This window comes from Gymnogyps californianus, chromosome 28 (assembly GCF_018139145.2).
Source record: "Gymnogyps californianus isolate 813 chromosome 28, ASM1813914v2, whole genome shotgun sequence".
Taxonomy (NCBI): domain Eukaryota; kingdom Metazoa; phylum Chordata; class Aves; order Accipitriformes; family Cathartidae; genus Gymnogyps; species Gymnogyps californianus.
The window spans coordinates 5,739,117-5,761,817 of NC_059498.1; the positions used below are offsets into that span (position 1 = coordinate 5,739,117).

At 68.2% G+C, this 22,701-nt stretch overlaps 1 protein-coding gene across 1 annotated transcript; it reads left to right on the top strand.

The window, feature by feature from the left end:
- The first annotated feature begins 13,702 nt into the window (after positions 1-13,702).
- Positions 13,703-22,679, top strand: TBX21 (T-box transcription factor 21). Its single transcript, XM_050911921.1, is given in 8 exon segments — positions 13,703-13,966; positions 13,999-14,183; positions 20,666-20,820; positions 20,918-21,039; positions 21,125-21,259; positions 21,261-21,284; positions 21,883-21,944; positions 22,031-22,679. Coding segments are annotated over 8 exon segments (1,596 nt in total).
- The last annotated feature ends 22 nt before the right edge of the window (positions 22,680-22,701 follow it).

Consider the following 22,701-nt stretch of genomic DNA (forward strand, 5'->3'; position numbering starts at 1 on the left):
ATGGGGATCCCCAGCCCCACGTGGACCCCGGCGTGGAGCACCCTTGCCCTTCGCCGTTTTTTTGGGCGAGAGGAGCAGAGGGGCGAGCAACGCGCTGTCGGGGGAGAGCCTGCGGCCCCGAAAGGCGGCGGGGCTGGGACCGCAGAGGAAGCAAACAGCCGGTGAGATGCCGGGTAAGCGAAACGCTGAGCGGGGCGGAGGGGCAGCGCCGGAGGGAGCACAAAGGGAAGCGGGGCTGGGGGGGGGGGGGGGGGGTGCCCTTGGGCACGATGCTGGGGTGATGGTCGTGGAGCATCCCTTGGCAGCGGGTGGAGATCAGGGAGGGCTGCCGGGCTTCACGCCTCCGTCGCCTGCTGGTGATCGGCCTCGTTAAGGGCTGCTGCTTCTCCCTCCTAACGGCTGCCAGCAAACCAGCCGAGGTGGGGGACACCCCACAGGGCTCGGGGTCCTGGGGGGTGATGGCCGGGGTGAGGGTGGGGATAACCTCCTGGTTATCCTGGGGGAAGGGGCTGCCCTGTGCACGGGGAAGCCCCGTCCCTCCCACCATGGGTACCGCTGCTCCAGCAGCACTGCCGAGACCTGCTCCTCCGTGTTATTGTAGGGCCTACAGCCTCCTTGCCTGCGGGCTGAGGGTCAGGGGTGGCCCCATGGGGATGTCGGCTGATTTTGCACCCTGGGGGGACGCGGGTGCATGACCTCGGCTCTGAAACACCCTTAAACTCGGCTGCTCATGGGAAATCCCAGCCCTTGCATACCCTGGCTCTGGCAGGGAGCATCCATGTGATGAGTTGTGATGTTCTCTGGCCTCTCTGCCTGGGGGAGGCTGCAGGAGGCAGAAGGGGCTCCGTCCCGGCTCCCGGAGCACAGCCCTGAGCAGGGTGAGGAGCCGGTTCCCAGCCGCCGCGGCACGGCAGGCTGTGGGGCGATGGTGTGAAGGAGATAGGCTCCGAGCCGCTGGTGAGACAGCAGCACAGCGGACGTTATCACAAGGTGATCTCTGCATCTGGCAGAGGAGGGGGAGGAAGAGCAGCCCCTGCCCAGGGCTGAGCCGGATCCGGCCCCCCGGCTGGGCACCGGCAGCCCCAGGGCCCCAGGCAGCGAGGGAGCAAGGGGGCTGAGCCGGGGGGTGGGATGCGGTGACCCCCATGGGGACACGATGCTGTGGGGAAGGACCCCAAAAAGAGCAAACTGAGGGGGGTTGCACCCACCCAGGGACGAGGCCTGATCCACACCCGGGGCGGCATCGAGGGCGGCCGGGCTCCTTCTCCACCCGTCCACCAGTTTGGACGGGAAATGCACTGGGACGGGGGCGGAGGGGGGGCCCGGCAGCGGGCAGGGGGTGCCCGGTCCCCACCCTCTCCCGCCACCCACTCTCCCCCCTGGCTCCTCTCTCTTTTTTTGAAATCACGTGATAAATGTCAAACGGCGGGTGCCGTTACTCATCCCGCCGCCGACTCAGCACCGCTTTCCTCCGGGGGCGGCTGCCGCTGAGTCAGGAGGCTGCTGGGCTCCCCCGGGGGTACGAAGACCCCCTGTTCCCCCCCAAAACTACCGGCCCCTCTCCGGCTCCTGGGCCACGCAGGAGGAGCCAGGCGGCTCTGGGACATGTGTCACCCGGGGCAGATGTGTCCCCATCCCGAGTGCATGATGCTCGCGTGAGTTTGGGGGTCCCGGCACCCTGGGTTTGGGGCGTTTGCCTCTGAAGCCAGTGCCTGGGGGCTGCCCGGCTGTCCTGCTCCTGCTGCCCTTTGCATGGTGCTGGGGGGGGGACAAAGGGCTGGTGGCAGCCCCAGGATGCCTGTGCTTGTGGTGGGCACGAGGCTCGGTGCCTGGCAGCCGTGTCGTGCCTGCAATCGCGGGGCTGAGCAGCTTGCCACGTCCCGTGAGCAGCATGTGGGCACATCACCCCCCCTGCACCCCCACCTTCACTCGTGGGGACCACCCTGCCTCAGCCCCACTCTGCATGGGGAAAACCCTGAGACATCCCCACTGCAAGAGGGACTGGTCCCCACCGATACCTCCCGCACCCCCGGAGCCCTGTGCCTCAGTTTCCCTCACCCACCCCGCTGCAGCTCCACCGCCCGGTGTGTGCAGGGCAAGCGGGGCTGCCCGGGGAGGTGGTGGTGGTGGCGGGGGGGGGTGTGCGGCCCCGTTTCCTCCGACCCCCCCGGGTGCCGCTGCCTCCTCCTCTGCACCTCGCAGGAGGGAGCTGCAAACCGCAGCGCTGGGTTGTGGTTCTGGTCTCGCCCTCACCCCCCGCCCGGGGCGGCAGGGCTTTCGCCTGGGGCACCCGCCCGGGGCTGAACCGGGTGCTCCTGGGGGCCAGTGCACCCTGGGGTGCCTGACCACCTTGTAGGGCTCAGGGTGCCGCGATGCCACCCATGTGTGGCACCCCCCCTGCTGCAGTCCCACTCCCCAAACCCGCCCCGGAGCGCCTCTGCAGCTGCCCTGCCCCAAGGGTGCTGGGGGGAGATGTGGCCCCACTGTCCCCACAGCTCGGGGCAGGGGACGAGGTGGCCGGGGGCCATCCCCCCGCTGCCGCAGGCATCGCACCCCACTCCCCATGGGAGCGGCTGGGGACCGGGATGGGGCGGTGGCTGTGCCTGGGGGTCTGGTGTGGGGGTCCTGCTGGCAGTGGGGGGGGTGGGAGGACCCACGTCGGGGCTCGGGGGCTCTCAGCAGGGGTCAGGTGTCCGGCTGGACCCACCGGGTCCCCGGTGCGGCCTGGTTGTGCCGGTGACAAGGGACAAGCCGGTCCCACCTCAGCCATGAGAGGGCTGGGCTGTGGGGGGCTTCCAGCGGTGGCAGGGGCTGGGGTCCGTCTCCTCCAGCCTGTCCTGAGGGCAGCAGGAGAATCCCCGGGGGAATTGTCCCCCGAAACGCCAGGGATGCCACAGCATCTGCACAAGGCGTTGTCCCCCACAGCCACCCACGTGTGAGCAGCCCCCTCCCCACCCTGGGCCTGTGCCCCCCCCACCCATGGTGGGACACCCCACAGCACGTGTGGCTCCGTGCCCCTGTCCCCTGTCGTCCCCGTCCCCTGCACCAGCCCGGCCTCGCAGCGGGTGACACCTCGCCGATTTCCTATGCGGCAACTTTCTTTATTTTTTTTTTTTTTTCCCAGCAAAAAACCCCTCTTATTTTGGGCCGGTTGAAAGGTTTCTTTTTCCAGCAGGCTTTCAGGTTGCTTTTTTTTCTTTTCTCGGCGTTTCTATCGTTTAGGGGAAAAATGAAACAATTCTCGCTGCTCGAGTCCCGCTTTCTCCTGCAGCTGGGTCCTGCGGCACGAGGTGGGGGGGGACGGGGACCAGGGATGCTTCTGCCCCATTGCCGGGTGTTCGGGGCCAGCTCCAAGCAGGGAGGACAGCGTCCTGGCGTCCCTGGCTGCGTGTGCTGCGAAGGGGATTCTCTGATGTCTAGTAAGGGTTGTGCTGATGTCTTGCCCTGGGTGTTTCTCGCTCCTTCCAACTTTGCCCACCGAAGGGCTCATGGGGATCACCCATGTGCAAAGCCAATCCCCCCCAAACCGGGCTGGAGGGATCCCTGTGGCTCCAGGGGATGCATCATCTTGGCTCAGGGGCTGCGGTGGCAGCTCAGCCCCGGCTCCCCTCCGTCGGGGTTTATAGGAAACGGCACTGCGAGGAAGCGCCCGGTGCTCCTGCCCGGGTGAGCGTTTCTTTCCAGCCGTGGGCGCCGAAAGGCCCCTCTCTGCCGCGGATCCGGTGTGAGTCAAAGCCGGAGCCCTGGGGTTTAACCACAAGCCCCAGAGCTGCCGTGTCACGGGGGAGCATCGCCAGAGGCATTTATAAGAAATGGAGGGGCTGCCCGGCCGGGGGAAGGGACCCCGGCCGGCACAGGGAGGCTCTGCCCACCCCCGTGGGGAGAAGCTCTTTGGCCCCGTGGGTGGAGGTGGCATAACTGGTGGCTGCAGTGGCAGCCGCAGCGGCGGCCGCAGGCTCAGCTCTTGGCCCACGTCTTCTGCAAAGGACCTGGGGCTGCTGCACCTCAGCTTCTCAGCTCGGCCATTTCCCGGGGTGCCCAGTGCCTGCATCACCCCGAGGTGCCCACATCACCCCAGGGTGCTCACATCACCCTGAGTACCTTCATCCACCTGGGTGCCTGGTCCCTGCATCACCCCTGGGAGCCTGTATCCAGGCTGGGTACCCGGTGCCAGCATCACCCTGGGTGCCCGCATCACTCCTGGGAGCCTGTATCCAGGCTGGGTACCCGGTGCCAGCATCACCCTGGGTGCCCACATCACCCCTGGGAGCCTGTATCCAGGCTGGGTACCCGGTGCCAGCATCACCCTGGGTGCCCACATCACCCCTGGGAGCCTGTATCCAGGCTGGGTACCCGTGCCAGCATCACCCTGGGTGCCCACATCACCCCTGGGAGCCTGTATCCAGGCTGGGTACCCGGTGCCAGCATCACCCTGGGTACCCAAATCACCCCTGGGAGCCTGTATCCAGGCTGGGTACCACCAGCATCACCCTGGGCCCACACCCCTGGAGCCTTATCCGCGTACCCGTGCCAGCATCACCCTGGGTGCCCACATCACTCCCAGGTGCCTGCATTCACCTGGGGTGCTCGGTCCTTTCATCACCCTGGGGTGCCTGTATCCAGGCAAGTGGTCTGATCCCCGCATCGCCCCGGGGTGCCCGCATCGCCCCGGGGTGCCCAGCTCTCCTGCCCTGCGGGCAGCAGCTCCCTCTCGCTCCCCTGCCAGCTCCGGCTCTGGCTGCGGCACCGCTCGCTGCTGGTCCCCTTCCCACACGTGTGCCGGCAGCTGCCTGACCTTTCGCAGATGCTCTTCCTGGAGAGACAGAAGGTTTTTGCACGTGCCTCGCCCTCCCCGGCTCCCCGCAGCCCCCGGGGAGGGGGCAGTTGTGGCTCCTGTGGTCCCCGGGGACCTCCTGCCCTTCACACCCGGGATGTGCCAACCCTGCCGCCCTGGGGAGGAGGTGGCCTGTCCCCTCCTGGCCAAGCCACCCCAGTGTCCTTCCTCATCCCCGTGATGGGATCGGCTCTTTAGCATCCATCTGCGGTGACACCCCCGTTCCCAACCATCAGGGGGGCCGCGGCCTCAGATGACAGCGGGGACACACACACACACACACACACAGAGCCCCGGCTGCCATGTGCCCAGCGCCATCACGGATGCTGCGGAGAGACAAGTGCCACCGGGCCCCCCGGGGACCCGCAGGCTGCCGGCCTGGCCCCGGCCTCACACACGGGACCCGCCATCTCGCTGTGGGGAGGTGACGGAGCCAACACGCCATGACATGGGCCTCGCGCCCCCCCCCCCCCCCAATCCCCCCCCCTTGCCGCAGCCAGCACCTCGCCAGCGCCCGCCGGGGGGACTTCTCGGCTGTCACAACCCATCTGCGTCAGGGGCAGCGTCTGCCGGCGCCGTAAGTGGGGTTAAACTTGGGGTCACCCGGATCGAGCATCCAAGGGGGGGGGGGGGGGGGGGGTGTCTAGTGGAAGACAAACGCCCCCCCCAAAACCCCCTGTGCCCTGGCACCCCCTGTCCCCGGTTGCCGCAGGGGTGGGATGCAGGAGGTGATGCTCCATGATGCAGGGAGCGCTGGGGATGCAGCGGAGGGAGGGACCGAAAACGTGTCCCCCGGTCGCTGTGTGGCTCTCGGGGACAGCACGGTGGTGGCCAGCCATGGCGGTGGCCCCGTGGCAGACGTGTCCCCGGGGAGCTGCTCCTCAGCTCTTGCTGCACGTCCTGGCTCTCACTGTGACCACGGGGACACGTGGGGCCGTGATGGCCACGACCCGCTGGTGGCTCCGCTCTGGCCGATGGCCTGAAATCCAGCACCAGGCGGGCGCCCGGGGGCCATCGACACCCGCGCCGGCAGCCTGAACTCCCTGTGACCTGCCGGGACGGCGGCCACGGCCACCGCCAGTGCGAGGCCACCGCAGGCACCAGGTCACCCGTACGGGGAGCACAGCCCCCGTGGTCCCTGCTGCATTCCTGCCCTGAACCCCTGCGGTGGGAAAACTCGGGGTCCCCTAAAGCCTTCCAGCGCCTGTGAGGCGGCTCGGGGCTGGGAAAATGGCATTTTGGGGACAAATCTGGCCCCGCTTGTGCCAGCATCCTGGTCTGATGCCGAGCCCTGCCGCTTTGGAGGAGCCAGGCTTCGGGCAGGTGGGATTTGGGGCTGGGGTCCCACCGCCCCGGCAGAGCCGTGCAATGCCGACAGCACATCCCATCCCATTCCACCTCCATCACACCCCTCCCTCATTTTCGGCTCCCCCCGCCGCCACCCGGGCTCGCACCGTGCCGGCTGGACCCACGGGCGGCTCCTTTTAACCGGCGGCTGAAATGAAACCGGCTCCAGCTCCTTCCCCCTGACCTATTTTTAACATTTGATTGGATTTTTTTTTCCCCCCCCTCTCTTCCCGCGCGCCGGCCCCGGGTGCGACCGCGGTGTCAGCCCCGCGTCACATCAATTAACGCGCACGGGGCGTCATTTGTCACTTTGCATTTCCCAAAGGCCCCTCACCGTGCCGCCGCGGTGGCGGTGGGCGCACGCCGGGCTGGGTGTGCCCACCGTGGGATGGGTGCCGGTGATGCTCCTGCTGCCCAGCGTTTCGGGGTGCCCAGCTCTGCATGGTGCAGACCCAGCAGCCGGTGCTGCCACCCACTTCGGTGGGGTCCCGGTGCTGGGTGGGATGGTCCCCGGTGGGGGCCGGGACACCCGAGCGCAGCCCCCCCAGCCCCGAGCAGCCGGTGCCGACACCTCCACTTCCGTCGGCAGGGCCCCCACGGGTATTTTTAACTCCCGGCTCTGCCGTTTGGCACGCAGCGAGTGTCCGTCCCCGCCACTGCCCTGCCTCCAGCTGCCTCCTCCAGCCCCCGCCACCCTCCGGGACAGGATCGGACCCTCCAGAGCCGCATCGGACCCTGCAGGACTGCATGGGACCCGATGGGACAGGATGGGACCCAATGGGGCAGGATTGGACCCTATGGGGGATGATCAGCCCCTACGTAGCAGGATAGGACCCTGCAGAGTAGGATGGGACCCTGCAGGAGAGGATGGGACCCAGCGAGGCAGGATGAGACCCTACGTGGCAGGACAGGACCCTGCAAGATGGGATGGGACCTAAAGGGGCAGGATTGGTCCCCATGGGGCAGGATCAGGCATCGCCATCTCTTCTGCTGGGCTGGAGCATCCTCAGCCCCATCCCAGAGGGATCCGGCCCCACCATGTCCCCACGTCACCCGTGCCACCGAGCCCGCGGGACCCCTCCCATGGCCGGATCCCCGAACGGGGGCTCTCGGGAGGGCCGCGGCAGCGGGGCGGGCGATCCCGCACACGCGTGTGCCCGCCGGGGCCGCGCGTTGTCAGAAGCTGTAGCCCGTGTCTCGCCCGCCGTCCTCTCGCCCGGTCAGCGCACATCACTCCCCGGCCTTCGCCTCCTGCTGATGAAGAGGAAGGGCCGGGGGCCTGAGCCCCGAGTCCCACGCACCCCCGTCACGCTAAGCCGGCCAGACAGGGGCTGCAGCCCCCCCGGCGCTCCCCAGGGAGCCGCGGCTTTTCACCGAGGATCTGGCTCCCGCTGAAGAAAATCGCCTCGTACAGGAGGGGGGCGAGAGGCCGGGGAGCGGCGGCGGGGGGTGAAACGGACTCCCCCCGGCCCGGCGGGCGCTGGCGGGGGGGGGGGGGCCTCACACCCCCAGCGGACCCCCCCCCCCCATGCTGCACACGCGCACACGCACACAGCGGGCCTCCTGCGCGCACGCAGGCACGCTCACGCCAGCATCCTTGCACGCACGCAGCTGGCTCCCTTGCACACCCACAGCAGTCCCTGTGCGCGCCCGTGCACACGCCGGCCCCCTCGCACACACACCCTGGCCCTTTGCGCGCCCCTGCATACACAGGCTCCCTTGCACGCCCATGCACACACCAGCCCCCTCACACACACTGGCCCCCTTGCACACACACACCCCTGACCCCTTGCACAGCCATGCACACATAGGCTTCCTTGCATGCCCATGCGCACACGCACCAGCCCCTTACACACCCTTGCACACCCATGCACACACTCCCCAGCCCTCTTGCACACCCATGCACACATACCTGCCCCCTCGCACACCCACACAGCCCCATGCTCATCGATGCTCCCCGGCGCTCCTGCCCCGTGCATGGGGGGACAGTGGCACCCCGAACGCGGTGACACCCGGACAGGGATGCAGCGGGAAGCTGCCTCCTGCACGCTGCCACCTCCCACGCAGGCTCCCACGTCCAAGGGCGAGGAAGAGGAGGAGGGACCGGAGCCGAACCGCGGTTCAGTCTCCCGGGGCCAGCAGGCAGGATCCGTCCCGCAGGCGGGACGCAGTGCACCCGCCACCGCCGAGCCCCGTGACTCCGGGTGCTGGGGCTTCGAGCGCGATCACCCCAGGGAGGGAGCATCGAGGGGCTCCCTTGACCGGACACCCCCCGCCACCCCGTGCCACCCCACGCCGGGGCCCCCCCGGGAGCGCGGTGGCAGTGGTGGCGGGGGCGCGGGGGGCGCGGGGCTGAGCACCAGGATGGTTTTGGATGGCAGCGGCTGGAACGATGTTAATGACTTTTCTTCCTGTTGCTCTCCTTTTACACCGAGGGCAGCTCCGTAACCAGAGCTGCTTCCTTCCCCGAGATTAAGGAGCCGTCTGCTCAGCACCCCCCCCCCACCCCGGCCACTGACCCCCCCCGGAGCTGCCACTGACTTGTCACCCCTGGCTGGCCCAGGCCTGGCCCCAACAGCACTGAGGAAGGGGCAGCACCCATCCCCAGCACCCATGGATGCTGCCCCTTCCAACGGGGTCTGGCGGCAGGAGGTGCTGAGCATCCTCCCAGCGCCAGTCAGGATTTGTCTCACCAGATGGGGAGATGGTTTGAGGGTGCTCGGGGGAAGCCCCATGATGGGATGGGCTCACCACAGCCCCCCACTCCCCTCCTTCCCCCAGTTGTCCCCCCCCCGTGGGGCTTCCCCCCAAAGCGGGGCTGCCGAAGGGCTGGGGTGGAGTGTGGCGGCCGCCTGCCAGCGCCGGGTGGTTTGGGGCAGGAAGGAGGAGGGTGACAGTACCGGGGCGCAGGGCGGGGAGCGGCAACAAGGGGAGAACAGGGGCCAGGACCCACCGCAGTGGGGGCCGAGCCCCCCAAACCGGCCACTGGCTCTGCCTCGGTTCTCCACTCGTCACTGCCCGCGACTTAATTTCCCCTGCCCACTCTGACTCATAGGACACTGCTGGTGGCGTGGAACCTGGCTACGCTTTCGGGGGGGGGGGGGAATAGGGTGCCTGGGGTGCCCTGACTGTGGGACGGCTGGGCTGGGGTGCAGGAGGGGGCTTTGCAGGGTGGGAACCCGGGCGGGCTATCGGGGGGCTCAGCAGCATCGCTCTGCTCCGGGGTACAGCGGGGAGGGACCAGGGATGTGGCTCCATCTCACCCTGCGTCCTTCGGCCCCTGGGCTGCAAAGCACCCCAGGGCTGGATGCAACCAGGTGCAGGATGCGGCCCCGGGCTGGGCTGCGCTGGGGGTCCCCCGGGTGGGTGGCAGGTGGCCGGCCCGGCCCGGCCGTGCTGCGGTTTGCATTCATGCCTCCATGAACTTCTCAGCAACGCGCTGCCTTCGAGCAGCAGCGAGATGCAAATTCCTCCGGGGTGGGGGGAGTATTTTTGTTTTTCCCTGAGACCAAATTTAGCCCCCGTGGGTGCCCGGTGCCTTTGCGCTCGTTTTAATAATGAAAACAGGAACAATGCCATTTACTAAGAAAATAACCCCCAAGTTTCCCCTCGGTCCCCAGCAGCCAAATTCCTGCCGGAAAAGCAAATCCCCGCAGCAGCACCGGCACCTGCCTGGGGTCTGGGCTGGAGGGTGGCGTGGGGACAGCGGGGCTTGGGGACAGCGGGGCTTGGGGACAGTGGGGCATGGGCTTGCGCCCTGATGGGGGCTGGCTCCCGCCCAGTGCCTCTGCCGGGGATTCGGTCCTGGGGTCAGCCGGGCTGATATCCAGGAGCAGTGAGATGCAGGATGGAGACGTGTGGCAGAGGTGACGTGGAGCAGGGGCTGTCTGGGATATAAACCCCCCACAAAGGCTCCGACCCCCATCCCGTGCCGGCGCTGGAGACCCCAGGAATGGGGATATTCAATCCTGCAGCTCCGGGAGGAGAAACCGAGGCCGGGGCTTGTCTCAAGCTGGGGCTCAGCTCTTGGGAGACTGGAAATCCTGCCGGGGATGGGCGCAGGCTTGACGCTGCGGCTGGTTTGGGGAGGGATGTGGCCCGCGGGGCAGAGCCTGCGAGGCGGCAAGCGTGGCCCCAGCCCGCGGGGCGTATCCTGCAGCACGAGCCGCTTCCTCCCTGGCCCCTCTGTGGGTGCTGGTGTTTCGGCAAGTGCCGGAAGCCAGACGGGTGGCCAGGAGGGACTGGGCACGGGGAGCACACGCTGCTGCCCTCGGCCGCCGGCCCCATGCTTCAGGGATGCTCAGATGTGCAAAGTGTCATGTTGCATCAGCCATCTGCAGAGGGGAAACTGAGGCACGGGGCTTGAAGGGGGGGAATTTGGCCCCGAGGACGTTCCAGGGCTCCTGCCCTCCAGGAAGGGCCCTGCCGGTGAGGATGCCTGGCCGGCTTTGCTGCTGCCGAGCCGCTGCCCAGCAGTAGAGAGGTTTGGAACCAAAATCCTGGTGTTCCCTCGCCACGGAGGGATGAGCTCAGGCCGCTTGGCGCAGAGACTGTCCCATCCCAAGGGACACCACGTCAGAGGGGACCAAGCCTGAATCCCGGGCTGAGGATGCCCCGGAGCATCCCCGTCACCGGCAGACAGGGCCATCAGAGGCTGTTCAAGGTGACGGTCAGGACACGGCTCCCAGCTCTCCTCTCTCTCGTGGCCCTGAGCAAGTCCTCCCTGCGCAGGGACACTTGTGACAACCATCGCCCCAGGAGTCCTGCTGTGTCTCCCAGGGAGGGCAGTGTCCCCGGTGTCACTTTACCGTGGCGGGGGGGGGAAGAGACTCAAGGACGTGACAACCTGGGGACAGAGCCACACTCCTTCCCCCCACCCTTCCGGACCCTGCTATTGGCACAGTCCGGGACCGGGACCCCCAGGGGCGAGGGGGACGTGCGGTGGCGGTGGCAGGTCCCTGGCTGTGGGCGCAGCAGGGATGCTCGTGAGCCTGACACCCATCTGGGTGGCCACAACGGCTGATCTCGCAGCGGGGGGGTGTGCCTGTGAATTTATCCTCGCCGGCGATGGTATAACAGGAATGAATTAGCACGTCGTGACGTCAGGGAGCACATGTGCTGCAGCACTCGCTTCCCCCCAGTTAATGAGTCGCTCCCCCCCATCCATCACCCCCCTCCAGCCTGTATTTTTCCTCCTAGAAAAATTCTCTGGAAATTTCCTTGTTTTCCTTCTTTTTCTCACTTGGGAACTCGGCGGGGGGATTCCTGCCTGATGGGTCAGGAAGGGGTGGCAGTGCCCTGGCAGCCTGGGGGTGCCTGGGGCCGGGGGGGGGCAGCTGCCATGCTCTGCCCTTGACACGGACGCCAAGCGCAGCGGGCAGCGGCTGTGCCAGGGAGGGGTGTACACGCGTGTGGGTGCGTGTGTGCGTGTGCATGTGTGTGCAAACACCAGGCCAGGGGTGAGCATGGGGGGGGGAAGGCTGCCCCCACTGCAAACCCCCCCCCGCTGCCACATGCCCCAACACCAGCCCGCTCCCCCACTAACTCCCAGGGGATTAGGGGCCGGGAGGAGCTGGCAGGGAGCCGGAAAGGCGGGGGGGGGAGGTCAGCGGGGGGGGGGCTTTGCATAGAGATTGAAACCCGGGGACCCCTCTGAACAATGACACCGGTGAAAAGCCGGCCCGAATCGCTGCTAAGCTGTGTCTGATGGGCCAATACACAACCCCCTGCGAGACCACCGCTCCGGCCCGGAGGTGACTCACCGTGGGGACCTGGGGGTCCTGTCCATCTTCCCCCCACAGCCCAGCCACGGCCCCCACCCCACGCATCCTTAATTCCCCATTTCCTCCTGCCCCACAGCCAGACCCCTCTGTGGGGGAAGCAGAGCTCTCCCCATCCATCCCTGTCCCCATCCCTGTCCCCATCCGCTCCTGCTGCCCCCCGGCAGCATGTCACCCGCGGCCCCAGGGCCACGAAGCCCAGGGGATTTAGATGTGGGTTTGGTAGAGACCCACACGTGCCCCTTTCTCCCCCCCCCCGCCCTCCATGCACGCCCCCCAGCCCCAGAGGGGGCAGGCATGGGGAAGGCTGGGCACATCCCTGCACCCAGGGGCCGAGCCTGGACCCCAGGAGGGGGACACACGGGCCGGTGGCGGTGTCACTCGTCCTTTTGTGCGGTATGGGAGCGACGGGCACGGGGTGGCACCCAGCCGTCCCCCACCCTCCCGCGGCGCTGCCCCACTGGGAATGGAAAGTATTGACGGGCGCCGAGCTGGGGAGCTGCCAAGGGAAGCGGCTCCTCCAGAGCAAAATGCCTTCGTGATGGCTCCAGGGGACACGGGGACTTCCCCCGGCGCAGCGGGGTCAAGGGCAGGTGCCGGGAAGGCCTGGCCTTGGGGTTGGCACGGGAGTGGGCACGGAGGGTGGGCATGGCTTGTCCGAGCTCCCCAAGGAACTCGGAGCCCCCCAAACGCAGCAGAAGGGGAAGGAGGCCAAGAACGGGACGAGGCCCCAGCCCCGGTTCCCGGGTGCTCGCCAGCCCGAGCCACGTCCCGTGTCTGCTGTGACACCAGGGTGTGCAGGGGGGACCCAAAATATCGGGCACCCAAGATCCACACAGAGTCTGGGGGCTGCCGCAGTCTCCCTGGGGGGAAGCACCCCCACACAGGGCCCACGCAGCACCCCCGGGCAATTAATGGATTAATGAAGGGTCCTGGGAGGAGGGGGGACAGGGTGTTAACTGGCCCCCAGTGCCCTGTGTCACCCCAGAGCCCCAAAACACGGGCAGGAGCGTGGCCCCCGCACTGTCCCCCTGGTCACTCCATGCTCTGTCCCCGTGTCCCCCCATGTCCCCTCGCGTGTCCCTACCTCTGCCAGTGTCCCACAGCCCTGGCTCCTCCCGTGCCCCCCCATCCCCTCCCACCTCCCCACTCCCCCAGTGCCCCATGTCCCCAACATGTCCCCCATCCCCTCCCACGCTCCGTGTCCCCCTGCGGCCCCCATCCCCTCCCGTCTCCCTGCACCCTCCCGAGCGCCTCTCCCCGCGTGTCCGGGACCCGCGTGTCCCGCTCCCCGCCCCTCGGTCCCGCCCCACTCCCGCTCCCCGCCCCGGTGGGGGCCGCCTCCGCCGGGGGGGGGCGGAGCTCCCGGTGCGGAGCCGCTTCTTTGGATAAGAGGCGCGGGGCCACGGGGATGGGCAGGTGGAGTGCGTGAAGGCACCGGCAGCGGTACCGGCAGCAGCGGGGCAGGGCGGGCCCCCCCCCTCCCCCCGACGGCACTTTTGGGGCTTTCCGGGTGTTTGGGGTTTTTTTTTTTTTTCGGGTTTGTTTTTTTGCCCCCCTCCTCCTTGGCTTTTCCCCGGGCCGCCCCGGCTCGCCCCCCCTCCCCGGGGCTGCCGGGCATGGAGGGGGCGGCGGGAGCCCGGCGAGGCGGGCACTGCTGAAACGCGCCCGGCTCCGGGTCCCGGGGCCGCCGGCGGGGCCCCCATGAGCGGCTGAGCGGGGCCGGTCCCCCCGCCCGTCCATGGGCGCGCTGGAGCCGGGCACCGGAGCCCCCCGCCCCGCCGCCCCCATGCTCAGCGGAGCCGCCAGCTTTGCCAAGGAACCGCCGGGCCCCCGGGACGCTGCTGCTGCCGCCGCCGCCGCCTACTACGGTGATGGGGGGGGACCGGAACCGGGAGCCCCCCCGCTACCCTACGGCGCTCCCGGCGGCTTCGGCGGCCGATTCCTGGGACCATGCCCGCCTTACCGGGCACCGCCGCCTCCCGCCGCCGCCGCCCGGTCGAGGGTTACGCGGTCGAGGGTTACGCGGGCGCGGAGCTGTACGCGGGCGCGGAGAGCGCTTACGCCCCCGGGGCTGCCCCGCTGTGCCCCCGTGCCGGGCCGCTCTGCGCCCTGCCCGGGTACCGGGCGGCCGGTAAGGTGCAGGTGATGCTCAACAACTACCCGCTCTGGGCCAAGTTCCACAAGCACCAGACTGAGATGATCATCACCAAGCAGGGCAGGTGAGCCGGGACACCGGGGGGGGGCACCGGGAGTACCGGGGTGGGGGACCGGCGGGGCACCGGGACAGAGACTGGTAGCGGCACTGGGACCGGCATGGGCATCGGGGAGCAGTGGGTGGGGGTCCGGTGTGGGGCAGGGATACAGGCAGGGTAGGGGCACTGGGGATGCTGGGGTGGGCACACTGGCAGTGGGGGTGTGGGACGGGACAGGGGGCTGCGGGGTGGGCCGGGGGTGGCCGGCACGGTGAGGGGCTGGAGGTTCCTGGCTCGTCTCCCCAAAGGGCTGGAGGTGTGGGAGGTGTTTGTGGGGGTTGCGGGTCCCCGTCTGCCCGTGCAAGGGGAGGGAGTTGTGCAAGAGGGGATCCCCGTCCCTGTGGGTTTGGGGGTGATGTCTTTCTGTGTGGGCAAAGGAAAAAAAGTGGGGGAGCGAAGCAGACCAGACCCCCCCAGGTCTTGTTTTCTAGGGGAGTTGAGGCTTGTTGGAAGGAGGAAGGGGACTGGGGGGTGTCCCCGCCTGTATCGGGGTGGGAGAGGGGGGGTCCAGACCTCCCATGTCCGGGCAGGGTTTGTTGTGCCAGGAAGCTCGTGGAGATGGTGCCGGTGCCGGGGGCCTGGAGGCGGCATTTATCCGGTCTCGACCCATGGGCCGGATCCAGAGCCCAGCGCTGCAACAAGTAGTGAGAGCCCGGTACCTGCCGGGGCCTGGGAGGGTGCCGGCAGCCCCGGCCACCCCACGAGCACAGTGGGTGGGTGGGTGACACCCCTTCTACTTGCTGTCCTCCCTCTGGGATGGAAATCCCCCAGCCTGCTCTGTGGAGCAGGCAGAGGCCGGGTGCCCCCCACGTGCCTGGGGAAAGGGGGAGCATTTCGGCAACATCCTGGGTGCCAAAACAACCGTTGGTGACACCGCGGCCGGGTACCTGCTGTCCCCTCCGTGCTGCCTCCCGCCTGGGGTGTTCACAGGCTGTGGGTTCCTGGGGCTGGGGAAGGGGCTGGGGCAGGGTTGGGGGATATGTGGGGGGCTAAAGTCCACCCCACCTCTGCCAACACCTCTGCTTGCAGGGTCTGGAGGGGGGCCGGGTGCGATACGGGCCCTGGGGGGCCGTGGAGTCGCCCCGACTTGGAGCAAGGGGAGCCTGAAATGCTGGTGCCCACCCCGAGCCCGTCCCTCGGCCCCACACCGGGGTGATGTGGGTGGGGGGAGCCGGGCCCCACGCTGCAGTTTGGGAGGTCTCAGTGGGATCGTGCTGGGGGGAGGAGGGGAGCGTGAGCGTGGTGGGGCCGGGGCACAGGGCTCAGCCCCATCCGGATCGGGCTCAGGGGCTATGCCGTGGCTCCCAAAAATCTGTGGCAAGGGGGAGACAGGGCAGCGCACACCCGCTGCGTGCAGGGCAGCTGGCAGAGACCCCCCCCAGCTCCTCCTGCCGCAGCGATACCCCCCCTCGCCGCCATTCCTCCGCCCAGGGATTCTCTTTCTGCCCAGCGCCGGGGCTGGGCGCGGGGGCTGCCAGCAGCGACGCTCCGTGCCCTCTCCCCTTCCCTCCCTCGGCCGAGACAGACGGTGTCACTTCGATGCTGAGACCAACCTGCTTAATGTGTTGGAAGTCTAAACGCGTTAGGGCCGCTTGGTTTGCCACGGCCGTTCCTAGGCCCGCTCCTCCCGCCGGGCTCGGGACCGCTCGGCAGCAAACCGGCACCGTCACGGATGGGGTGACGTGTCCCCAGTATCGGCCAAGGGGGTGGCAGGGGCGTTGGGGCCCCTCAAATGATTGTTCCTCGCCCGTCATCGTTCAGGTCCTACAGGAACCCGCAGAAATTTGCCCCGTTGCTTTCCTCCTCCCTTCCCCAGCCGTCGTGGATTGTGCTGGGGCAGTGCCCATCCCCGCTGCGTCAGGGCGGCTCAGGATCTGGTGCTGAGGGTCTGGAAACTGGGGTGCCCCCAGATATCCCATCCTCTCTGCCCCGCTGCGCGTCTGGGCTCTGACACCAGCTCCCAGCCTTAAACCAGGCGATTTTGGGGCTCTTTTTCCAGCTCCATCCTCCTCAATGGCTCTGCAGAGGGGCGGGGGGCTGGGGGGGACGTGCTCTGCGCCGTGGGGGCTCATGGCAAACCCAGCCCCGGGGAGATGTCAAACTCAGAGCCACAAAACATCCGTTTCCCCCAACCCTGAGCTGCTTTTGCAAAAATCTCTGTGCAGGGCCAGGCTGCAGTGCTGCTGAGACACAGGAAAAACCCCAAAGCAGGAGCTCGAGGGGGACGTGTGCCCCGAAGCAGGCACCCACCAGGCTGGGGGGCTCCGGAGCAGGGCAGGGGACGCATCTTGTCCCGCTGGGGGTGCAGGCACCCCATCTTGCCGGGCTGCGCTGGTCCCTCCTTGCCTGTGTCCCTGGGGCGCAGGCCCCCGCATCCCCATGGAGAGGAGCTGAGGCCGGGTGGGAGACGGCAGCGCCGGGGCGAACCTGGTCGGGCTCTGGGATTTACCCCCACTGGCACCTTCCCTGCCCCTCTGCCCCGGCTCTGATACACCATCCCACGCCAACCCGTACCATGCCATGCCAACCCGTGCCATCCCACGCCATCCCACGCCCACTCGTCCCCAGCAAAAATAATTTCCTGCCGGTTTTCCACGCAGGTCCCCATCCCTCCTCCGCCCCCCACGGCTCTCGGGGCTCAGGCAGGGCAGGATTTCTGCGGAAACCCCCAAGGACTCGCTATCACCCCGGCTGCAAAGGGCCCGGGGAATTCCTGCCACGGGTTTTTGCTGCAAAGCCAGGGCTGGCTTTGCCTTTTGGGGAGACACAGGGGCTGGCTTTGCATTTGAGGGGGACTCGGTGCTGCCTTTGGAGAGGATGCTGGGGATGGCTTTGCGCTTGGGGGACACAGGGGCTGGCGTTGCCTTTGGCGGGGACGCAGGGGACAGCTTTGGGGACACAAGGGCTGGGTTTGTGTTTGGCAAACACGAGGGTTGGCTTTGCTTTGAGGGGTGCAGGGAGTGGCCATGCATTTGGGGGGAACACAAGAGCTGGCTTTGCCTTTTTGGGGGGACTCGGGGATGGTTTGCCCAGGCCGGGAGCTGCTGTTCCCGTGCAGGCTGGGCTGGGGGGACCCGGTGCCCGGCTGGCAGCACTGCGGCATTGGAGGCAGTGGTGCAGCCGTGCCATGCCGTGCAGCCATGCCGTGCCACCGTGTAGCTGTGTCACGCACCTATGCCATGCTGTGCAGCTGTGCCATGCAGCCACGCCGCACCGTGCAGCCATGCCATGTCACCGTGCCATGCCGAGCAGCCGTGCCGTACAGCTGTGCCATGCAGCCGTGCGGTGGGGGCGGGGGGCAGGTGGAGCGTGGCGGGGGCTGCGCCGATCTCCCACGCGGCCGTGGTTCTTGCGGCCGCTGGGGCTGGGGCGCGCTGGGTTGCCATTGGGAGAGGAGGCGGCTCAGGAAGCCGGCAGCCCCCCCCCGGTGCGCCGCCGGGGGTGCAGGCAGGGGGGGGCACCACTGGCCGGGGGGGGTTTGCAGGTGGCTGGTCCCCAGATTTCCCTTCCACCTGGGTTCATCCTGGACCCCCTGTCCCTTCTCCCTGTGTCCCCATGATCCCATTGTCCTCAGGGTCCCATGTCACCTAGCATCTCTTGACACCCATGTCCCCTGGATGCGCCGGTGTGCCCCAAGCTCCCATGTTCCCTGGCTCCCATGGCCACACGTCCCGTCGTCCCCCCCCGAGTCAAGGGGTTCATGCAGGGACAAACCTCGGGGCAGCCTGAGAGCCGGGAGCCCCTTCCAGAGCCCCAGAAACAAACATGCAAAGGGAGGGAACCCAGAGCTGCCCACCAGCTTTTGGGGTGCGTGGGGGGGGGGGGTTAGTGAGCTGGCCGGGGCATCCTGCACCCTGCTACGACACCTCCCAAACCGCAGGGGCCAAACCCAGGGGAACCAAGTCCTGCCTCAGCAGCAGCCCCGGGAGCTCGAGCACCGGGGGATTTAAAAATAAATGCGAGGCGTGCATGGTTTCGGGTCTTACCCCCGCCCTCCCGTGCCCCGGCCGAGCCCTGCGGTTTGCACCGCGGCAGCGTTTGAGCTGTAACTCTCTCTCTCTGCTCCGCCGGCAGCATGAGGCTCGGGGAGCCGGGGAACCGGCGGTGTCGGAGCAAGCAAGGTGCAAAAAAAAAAAAAAAACCAGAAAAAGGCTGTTTTCTTCCTCCCTGCTCCTTGCAGCAGCTTGGGGCTGGTGCAACACCCAGCCTGGCTGCTCACCCCAGGGCCAGCCATCACCCCGGCTCGCCGGTGTGCCAGGAGCCGCCGGCGGCGAGGCCTTTGGCACCCAGAGCACGGCAGCGGCGAGGCAGCGCTCTGCGAGAGCTCGGCGGGGACTCAGAGGCAGCGCAGCCCCTCGCTGCCGCCCTTTGATGTGGCTGCAATTTTTATCGGTGGCAGGAACCACCTTCCCTCAACACGGCCGCGTCTTGCTCGCTCCAGAGGAGATGTGAGCCCCGGGGGCCACCAGCTTTCGGCATGCAAGTGGCGGGATGGGGTCTGCGAGGGCTTGGCCGGACCCTGGGGTACCCGGGATGCTCGGGGCTGCCGTCTGTCCCAGCCCCGGGGAGCACATGCGCAGCTCCTCACCACGAGCGCTGCTTTCTTTTTCTTTTTCTTTTCCCCTCTCTCTCACAAGGGCAATTTTGAGTCAGCGGCACCCGGCGCAGGTTGCGTGCACTCTTTCCACCGCTCTTTGCATGCCGCTTCCCCGGTGCCACGGCACTGCCCGAGCCACGCTTCCTGCCGGGGCCACGGCTGATCCCCCACGCTCCTGCCCCGGCACCCGGAGCTGTGTGCGCTCCCAGCCCCTCGCTTTGCTCCTCGCCCGTGTTTCGGCCCTCCCGGCCCCCCCCCGGCTGGTGTGCAGGGGCAGGATGGCGGCCCCGGGGGGCTCGGCTGGGCTCCCTGGTGCAGCAGCCCCCTTGGTGCATCGTGCCATCCCTGTCATGAGCTTACAGGTCTCTGCCTTGGGGCTGGTGGGAAACCCTGGTGTGCTGGGGGCTGGGGTGGCCAGGAGCTGGCAGGGCAGGCAGGGCAGGCAGGGCACCCCCTTCCCGTGCTGGCGGGGAGGCGAAGTAACCCCCCTGCCACCGGTCCCCTGCCAGGGGTGAATCCTGCTGGTGGGCAGCCCTGCTCCCAGCTCCGTCCGTTGCTCCTGCTGGGATGATGGCCGGGCTGAGGTCGGCTCCGGGGAGCAGCCCACCCTCCCTGCCCAAACCCAGCCTGGACACCTGGGTTCCCTTCTGGCACAGGGGGAGGCAGAAGCCCCCAGCCCCACGCGGGACCCCTCGGTCGGGCAAGGTTTTCCGGGGCCCTTTCGGAGAAGCCCTGGTACCCACTTTATGAGAAATGCTGGCGCTTCGAGGAAATGGGGGGGGGGTGTGGGGGGGGTGTGGGGGTGAACCCAGCCCCCTCCGCCCCCCCCCACCAGCCGCCCCCCACCCTCGCCCACCGGGTATTGGCGGATGGGAAGCGGCACAGCCCGCGGGAGGAAGAGGGGAGGAGAGAGGGAGGGGGCCGGCGGTGTGCGGGGCTGCAGCCCCCCCAGCCCTCTTCCCCCGGGGGGGGGTCAGGATGAATTCCCCCATCACCCCAAGTATATCTCACCCAGGCAAATCTGGGAGGAGGACTGAGGGCTCTCCGTGTCCCCCATGTCGGTCTCTGCGGGGGGGGGTCCATCCTGCTCCCCGCTGGCAATGGCTTGTTGACATGGGTGACACTAATGGGGTGGCCGGGAAGCAGGGCCGGGGCTGCTGGCGGTGCCGGTGCTGGGGCTGGTTTCCAGCTCCGGCCACCAAAAGCCAAAACTCCAGTGGGTGCCAAAATGCCGCGGTCCAAGAGCCGAGCTCTGTTGGGGGGGGGTGCTGAACCAGTGACCCCGGCCACGGCTCGAGGCCCCACTGCAAACCTGGGCTGGCAACTGGGGTTACTGGGGTGGGTGATGGAAAAGGCGGGACTGAACTTGGGGCGGGGGGGCAGATCTCCCACCCCAGGGCTGAGATTTGGGGTGTCCCCCCCCAGGTGCAGGGGGACAGCAGGGTGCAGTCCCACAGGGGGGCTGGCAGCTGCAGCCCCACGGCCGCAGGGTCCCCCCCGGCCATCCCATCCTGTCCCCTTCCTGCCCTTGGCGCAGGCTGGCGCCCAGCTCGAAATAGCAGCGGTGTTGGTTTCCGATCCGGAAGGTGCTTGGGGAGGGGGAGGAAGATGCCAGGGCCGGGGGGGATCGGCCCCGAGAGCATCCCCCAGCTGCCGGGGTCAGTCAGCTCCTCACGGGCACCCAGCCGGGTGCGGGAGGTGGCGGGGGGGGGGGAGAGCCGGGCATCACACTGCCTCAGTTTCCCCATCACCGCTCTGCAAGGCAGAGCCGCCCCCCTCCCCATGCAGCCCTTTGCGGCAGGGGTTGACCTGAGGGAGGGTGACGGTGTCTGGGCCTCTGTCCCTTCCCCAGGCGCATGTTCCCGTTCCTCAGCTTCAACCTCTCGGGGCTCAACCCCGTGGCCCACTACAGCGTCTGCGTGGACGTGGTGCTGGTGGACCAGCATCACTGGCGCTACCAGGGCGGCAAGTGGGTGCAGTGTGGCAAAGCCGAGGGCAACATGCCAGGTACGGGCCCCCACCATCCCCTTCCTCATCCTCTTCCTCCTCACGGTGCCAGGCAGGGGGTAACCCTGTCCCTGCTCTGCCTCCCCCCCCCCCCCAGGGAACCGCCTCTACCTGCACCCCGACTCGCCCAACACGGGCGCCCACTGGATGCGGCAGGAGGTCTCCTTCGGGAAGCTGAAGCTCACCAACAACAAGGGCGCATCCAACAACGTCGGCCAGGTAAGGGTCCCGCCACCGTGCCAGGCTGTGCCGGGTCCCCGCATGCCCCCCCCTGACCACCCGCTGCACCCCCCCCCCTCCCCAGATGATCGTGCTGCAGTCGCTGCACAAGTACCAGCCCCGGCTGCACGTGACGGAGGTGAAGGAGGGCGAGGGCGAGGAGGCGTACCCCTCCCCACACACCCACACCTTCGCCTTCCCTGAGACCCAGTTCATCGCCTGTCACAGCCTACCAGAATGCTGATGTGAGTACAAGACAGCCCCCCCCCAAAACAGCCCCCCAACAGCGCAGGAATGCCGGCAACCCCCCCCAGCATCCTCCCAGGGCCACAGAAACCACTGATACACCCCAGTATCGCCCCAGCATCACAGCAACCCTGGTAACCCCCCCCCCCAGCACCCTCTAAGGTTGCCAGCATCAGGGAAACCCCAATGGCATCCCCCCAGGCCCCCCCCCGCCAACACCCCTATTCGCAGCATCTCCGCAACCCCTGGTACCCCTCCGCGTCCCCTCAGCATCCCAGTACCTCCCCCTGAATCTCATCAGCATCCCAGGGCCACCCCCCCCAGTACCCCCTGCATCCCCTCAGCATCCCAGCACCCTGCAATGCCCCCCCAGCATCCCGTCAGCATCTCAGCAATCACCCCAGTCTTGTCCCCCCCCCCAGCACAGCCTGGCCCCCCCCAGCTGTGGCTGAGCCCCACGGGTGCTGGGGTGGGCAGGGGACGCTGGTGGGGCAGGGGCTGCTCGAGGGAAAAGGGTTGGGGGGGGGAACATCCCTGGGAGGGGCGGCAGGCTGGCAGCAGCCCCAGGCCCCCCAGCTCCGTGTCGTCCCCCCCCAGATCACCCAGCTGAAGATCGACCACAACCCCTTCGCCAAAGGCTTCCGGGACAACTTTGACTCGTGAGTGTCCCCCCCCGCCCTCCCCCAGCCCCGGCTGGCAGGAGGGCATCCCCCCCCATTCCCACCCTGTGTGTGTCCCCCCCCAGGATGTACACGGCCTCGGAGGGCGACCGCCTCACCCCATCTCCACCGGACGGTCCCGGCTGCCAACAGCTCCTGCCGGCTCCTCGCTTCCAGCCTTTCCTGCCCGAGCAGTACCCGCTGCCCCCCGGGCGCTTCTTCGGTGGGGAGCGGGGGGCTCCGCTGCCCCTGCCCCCCAAGGACCCCCCACGCTGGTACTTCACCCCCCAGCAGCCGCCCGCCGCCGGGGCACTGGAGTACAGCAGCTACGAGGCGGGGTACGGGGGGGGCAAGCTGGTGCCCTACGGGGTGAAGCCCTTCGCCCTGCCGCCTGCCCCCCACCCGCCCTTGCCCTACTACCCCGAGGGGCCGGGGGGATTTGGGGCGGCGGGGGGCTGGAGCCCCGGGCAGTACGGCCCTAAGGGCAGCCCCGGGGCTCTGGGCTGGTACCGGGAGCCCCGGGAGGAGAAGGGGAAAGAGGCGGAGGGCTGGCCCCCCGAGCCCCCCGCCGCCACCTCGGGCGACTCCTCGGACTCGGGGCTGTACGAGTGCAAGCGGCGGCGGGTGTCCCCGTACCCCTCCAGCGCCGAGAGCTCCCCCCCGCCCCGCAATGGGGACCTCTACGACAAGGACCCGGGCACCGACAGTGGCTACTATGGCTTCTATGGCAACTGAGCCGCACCGGGGGGAGGCTCAG